Below are 6,209 nucleotides of genomic sequence, written 5' to 3'. Positions count from 1 at the left end.
GAGAAAAAAAAAACGTTAAAAAAAAGCTTATCCAATAAATATGTTAACCACAATGCATGCATCTATACACGCCAGGCGGCACGAGCCATCGCAGCCAAAGGTAAAAATCTAAGCATTTATTCTAACTCAACTCCATCAACTACCTATTTGGCTGTACTCTACAATATTGTCGATTTACTGCACAGGGCTAGGCCGCCAGAGTCGATTCTGTGTTTCTGCCTCCACGTCTCCAAGAGGAGATCCTCACTCTGTCTCAAATGCAAATAGTCGTCAATGTGAAACGACGACAAGGTTCGAACATAATCAGGGCAGATGCTTCGGCAAATCCCAACTTCACCGAACTTGGTCAGTAATCTATCTTTAGAGGCAACTGAAGTGGCATGGTCTCCAGGGCTCCAACTCCCACGGCTGCTCGTAGTCTGATTGCTAGTGCTGCATCTGGTACTTTCTCCCTGAGTTCAACATGCAATTTGAGAAAAGGTAACACGTTGAAGTCATTAACATAAAAAAAAATACTTTATCATTTCACACAATATCTTTACAATGCAAGTAACATTCAATATTTTACACTTCAAGACAAGATACAGATGCCGATGTTACCTGGGCCTTGGTTTTGCACGGTGAGGTCTGAAGGTCATTGGTAGTTTCCCATTGCAGCCAGGGAAGGACAACGCCATCTGCCTCTGCAGGTAAAGCAACTTTTGGGCGTGCAACTGGAGTTTCTGTCGTAGCATTAAGTAACAGGTCTTTCCTGGCTGAACTTGAGTCACTTCTCTCTCCATCAAAAGATGAAAAGTCAGTATCTTCAACATTCGACAGGAAATCTTCAAAGTATTGCTCAGCCTCTTCAGTAAGTCGCTTTGACATCCGTGATCTATCATTGCTCCTCTGCGATAAAATTATGTCAACTTCTAATTCATAGGTGTACAAAATTAACTGGAAACGATGGAACGACAACCAAATAAACTTACTCTTCTGTGTCGCGGCTGTCTTTGTAAATTTGCAGTCATTTTAGGAGTAGGTAGCAATTCTCTAACTATTTTTGTGAGCTCATGACCATGTTGTTCTTCTGCTGCCAACTGAGCCAACAATTCCTGCTTCCGCTTCTCTGACTAAAAGATACACCGAAAAAGCAAATGTGAATATTGAATAAAGACTTAGAAACAATCAAAGATATTTTTTACAAAAAAAATATAGATTCTCTTTCCATCGAAAGATACCTCTTCCAATTTACTAGTGTAGCTCCTTCGGAGCTCAGTAATAACTTGGGTTGGTTGTGCATCACTGCTTATTGGCTTTTCTGAAGGTTCGGATTTTGTCACGGCCTATAAATGCACAGATAAAGAGAGGTGATGAGCTTGGATAAAAATACATGTGGTTCTAGTAAAAAGTATGCATAGGAAGAACAGGCAACCGATGACCTGACAATGAGGCCTGAATGGAAGACATGATGTCAATTCAACAAAACTCATTTTTAAATCTAGCAACTGCTGTTCTACTAAGATCTTCCAATCAAAAAGATGCTTCTACAACATCAGCATGTCATCTAGTTACTACAGTTCTACTCAACCTGACTGTTGCTTATCCAGGAACTAATGTTGTCTCAATTGAAACAGAAGTATTCTGCACATCCTTCAATGAAGTCAAGTTATATGCTTAGGATGCATACTCCAGGAGTTACAACCATATTTCTTCGTATAAATAGAAAGGCAATCCGAAAGCATGTAGCCCACTAAGTAAGCACTCCAAATGAGTAAGCATATAACATTCTATTCGCAGGCATTCCACACAGAACGGCAGAAACATAGATCAGTGCTAATTTTGACATGTCAGCATAAAACAAGAAACGCAAGTGTCGTACAAACTCTTCTTGAGTGTATATCCTCTAGATCAGAACTGAATCATTAGCTTCGAAGTCAGCTCCCAGTATGCCTCAGATTATAAAAACCTCTCTTTGTAAAATGTAAATGTAAATCAAACCTGACGCATTAGGTACCAAGTACTAAAAACTTAAGCTGAACTGTAATATACAAGTAAATTTTCTAGAATTAGGGTAAGATGGCCAATGAAGATCTCAACCTGTCCAGTGAAATAGTTCCCAACAGAAAAGTCTATTGGAATGTTTACATTGGGCAGAACCAGTGCTGGAGGCTCCCACATGAGTGGGGTCTGGGGAACGGAAAAACTGAGGCAAGCCTTCCCCCGCAAAATCTACAGAGAGGCTGCTTCGAACCCACGACCTGGTGACTCAGTGAGACAGCTCTCACCACTGCACCAGGCCTGCCCTTCTTGGATTGTTTACATTGGCATACTAAATGTCATTATATCAATCAAAGCTTTGTACACATTATAGCCAATGCCCAATGGTGAAGAGACAATAAAAGATCCTCACTATGGAAAAGATACCTTTTCAAGCTGATTCCTGATTTCCTCAACAGCTTGCCTAACTTCTTTCCGCATTACATCATACAATACATTTCCAGCCCCATCACCAATTGGGTGATCCTATCAGATTGCAATATAAGAGGAATCGTAAACTTTAGCAGCTGTTTGCAAATTCAAGTTTCAAATTTAAATACTGAATGAAAATTGTGAAACCTTGCTGAGACCATAAACTACACAGCCTTCATTCTGATTTCTGCTATGGAAAGAGTGAGAACTCCTAGACTCGTCATCAGTAATTGAAGAATGGCTCTGCAGAAGTCAAGATAAAATACAAAGTAAGAAATTTCAATCATAAAACACAACAATTAAAAGTTGAGTCTACAACAGCCCGCATCGTACAGCCAAGATTTAGTATGCATGCACCAAACAAAAGACAGCACAGTCCTAATTCTATTATGCATCTATGAATGGAACACTAATGTTAATTGTACAGGTTAGTGCTATGATAGTAGAGCACAATTTTTTTAAAAAAGGATAAAGCTGTTTGATATCTTATCCAATTTCAGTCCAAGGAATGTAAAGAAAACATAAGTACTCACAGAGCTGCTATCTCGAGAATGAAAGAAATCCTTTTGGCTTGTAGACCTCTTCAAAGTTTGGTTTGCCTTAGATGGCTTATGGAATGAACTCTGCAGGCTATTGCCACTGCTACTTTTGGTATGTATCCCACTGGAACCATAGCGGTGAGAAATCTCCATGTCATTCTGCACCCAAAAGCATAAACCACAGATATTTACAATTTTACATCAAACACAGAAATGGGACAAGTTTAGAGCATAAGTATTATCGGGCCTTCAAAAGGAACAAACATAAAATACTTGAACAGGAATCGTATAGTGGATCAGAGCAAAGTATTAAGAAACTTGGATTGAGTGACCTAACACATTGTAAAATATATAACGTGAGAAGCCTGAAGCAAATTGAACTGAAAAGCAGACTGGCAAGTATAACCACGTCACAACCACACGGTTCTGCCTTTTGGCTTTTGAACTTATGCAAATATTTGCAAACTAGCAATCAAACAGAGAGTACAAGGGGAGACAGGCATAAACCAAACAACTGAAGAAGAAACAATTGACGACGCAACCAAAGTATTGCACATATGTTACATTATTGGATACTATACTGGTATCAAGTCTGAAACACTATACGCCAAGTTTAGAATTAAACCAAACTAGCTTGGAGGGGCAAACAGTAAAAGACATTGGACCTTTAGTCGTACTCGTACATAAGAGATGAATGTTGTTGTGAGTAAAGCACCTTGCCCGCTTCACAATTTCATCGCAAAATGGAAACCAAAACTTTATCAGATTTCCTAATAGATTAAGTGGACCACCCAAGCACCCACAAAAACAGGATTCAATCATTCCCAAGCAACTTCAATAGTTTAATCTAGAATTCAGTCCCATCCCTAAACAAAATTCGAAACAACATACAGCAGAAAAACTAGAGTGCTGACCCGGACACACTTACATCCGAATCGCACCACCGTTGCCGATCCATGGAAGCGCGGCGGTCCACCGACGCATACCGCTGCCTCCTGCCTGCAGCTGCAGAGCCGGCATTCACCGCATTGGCACCGACGCCTCGTCGCTCGTCCGGCGGGCGCGACACGGAGCGCCCGCGCTGCCGCGAAGACTCCGTCTCCCTGGCGTACCGCGCGGTGGAGCTCCGCCGGCCTCCGCCGCCACGCTCCGCGGGCGCCGGAAACCTTGACCGGCCACGCACAGGCGCAGCAGTCTCCTCCTCGTCGTCGTCGCCCTCGGACTCCGCCCTGGCGCGGAAGAACTCGTCGGCGAGGTCGTCGAGGCTGACCTCCGGCGGCAACCCGCCCCGCAGCTTGTTGACGAACCTCGACGACGGCGTCGCCGCGTCCTCGGGAGACGGCGACGGCGGCGGGAACCGGCTCAGGCTCCTCGACCGGCGGACGCTGCCTCCTCCTCCTCCTCCGCCGCCGCCGCCGCCTCCCGCGGCCTGGCGCCCGCGGGTGGCGGAGCCCGCGTCCTCCAGGGCCGCGAACGCGTCGCGCCGCCTCGTCCCCGACCGGAACGCCGCCGCAGCGGCAGCCATCGCCGCCGCCGCCGGCGGCCGGAGCTAGGGTTCCGAGCTGCTTCTGTTGGCTGACGAATGGATCCCCCGCCGGCCGCCGCTTCTCTCCTCGTGAGTATCAGATAAGAGACGGAATTGGCGATGGCAGTAGCTTCGAGTGCACCGAGCAGAATTTGTCAATTTTATGAGACTTGTGCAGTCTGTCAAACCATGTGGGGGAAGGCACCGTGGAGGCGTGGACGATACTCGGACCCACATTTCAGTGGTGGTGGACGGAAGGGGTAATAAATGCCTGGGTTTACCGTGCTGGTGAATGTGGAGTTTGGGAGACGGTGTACCGAGCAAATTTGAATTTTAAACTTGCGCCGTGTTTTAAGGCGAATTTACGAGGCTCGACACGCACGTTGAAATGTACCCCATGCGTTTCGATTCGAACGACACTGTAGCTCTTTCGTTTGTATTTGACAAATATTGTCCAATCATTAACTAACTAGGCTCAAAAGATTCATTTCGTCAATTCCGACCAAACTGTGCAATTAGTTTTTATTTTTGTCTATATTTAATACTCCATGCATGTGTCTAAAGATTCGATGTGACGGGGAATCTGAAAAATTTTGCAAAATTTCTTGGGAACTAAACAAGGCCTCACAATGCAAGACTCTATCACAGAGTCCAAGACACTTAATTACATATTATTTATAATATTTTGCTGATGTGACAGCATATTTATTGAAGAAAAATGTAGAAAAAATAAGACTCCAAGTCTTATTTAGACTCCAAGTTCACATTGTTCGAGGTAATAAATAACTTTATACTCTATGACAGAGTCTGCATTGTGCCCTTACACGACCGCACGAGGACGTGGGACGTCATATGATACGTACAGTACTCGGTACAACTCGGGCATCTTTGCTGGGACTAGCAGTAGCAAGGCGGTCTAAAAAATTTCAAAATTTCTTGTTTAATCGAATCTTACGGTACATACATAAAGTATTAAATATAAATAAAAATTAATTACATAATTTATTTATAATTTACAAAACGATTTTTTTTTATAATTAAACAATAATTATTAAATAAAAACAAAAATATTAAAATCTAAAAATTAAAAATTCTGCCGACTGAACAAGGCCTGGAGGCGACCGTATCATTCACAGGGCAGTTGGCACACGGGATCCTGGTGGTTGGGTGTCGTTGCACCGGGGCAGGCGTGACGGACCACTGCCTGCGTTGCTCTCTACTCTCTCTGGGGCTTGTTTAGTTCAAAAAATTTTGCAAAATTTTTCAGATTCTCCGTCACATCGAATCTTTATACGCATGCATGGAGTATTAAATATAGATGAAAATAAAAATTAATTGCACAGTTTGGTCGAAATTGATGAGACGAATCTTTTGAGCCTAGTTAGTTTATGATTGGATAATTTTTGTCAAATACAAACGAAAGTGCTACAGTGTCGATTTTGCAAAATTTTTTGGAACTAAACAAGGCCCTGGTTTCTCTCGCGGTCTCGCCGCTCGACCGTGGCCGCCGTTCGGTTCGGTCCTCGACTCCTCGTGCTCTCCGCCGGCGCACGCCTAGCGGCGCTGGCCTCCCCGCGGTCCCGCCGGCGCCGCTTCGGCAGCTCCGGCCTCCGGACTGCGGTGCTTTGACGTGGCCGCGCTGGTTCCACGCGACGCGGATGGGCAAGCGCCAAGGTGGTACGAGTACTGTACGT

General features: G+C 44.2%; 1 protein-coding gene across 1 annotated transcript; it reads right to left on the bottom strand.

Annotated features, from left to right (window-relative positions):
- On the bottom strand, window positions 1-4,656 carry LOC8065090. The gene is made up of 8 exons (XM_002437224.2): window positions 3,919-4,656; window positions 2,985-3,149; window positions 2,599-2,694; window positions 2,407-2,505; window positions 1,221-1,325; window positions 972-1,112; window positions 601-888; window positions 1-452 (listed from the first exon to the last, which is right to left on the bottom strand). The coding sequence occupies exons 1-8, from the start codon at window positions 4,513-4,515 to the stop codon at window positions 159-161; spliced, it is 1,785 nt and encodes a 594-aa protein (XP_002437269.1). The 5' UTR covers window positions 4,516-4,656; the 3' UTR covers window positions 1-158.

This window comes from Sorghum bicolor, chromosome 10, assembly GCF_000003195.3.
Source record: "Sorghum bicolor cultivar BTx623 chromosome 10, Sorghum_bicolor_NCBIv3, whole genome shotgun sequence".
NCBI classification, from domain to species: Eukaryota; Viridiplantae; Streptophyta; class Magnoliopsida; order Poales; family Poaceae; genus Sorghum; species Sorghum bicolor.
Note: the sequence above shows the minus strand (reverse complement) of the source record. Positions and strands in the feature narration are given on the sequence as shown.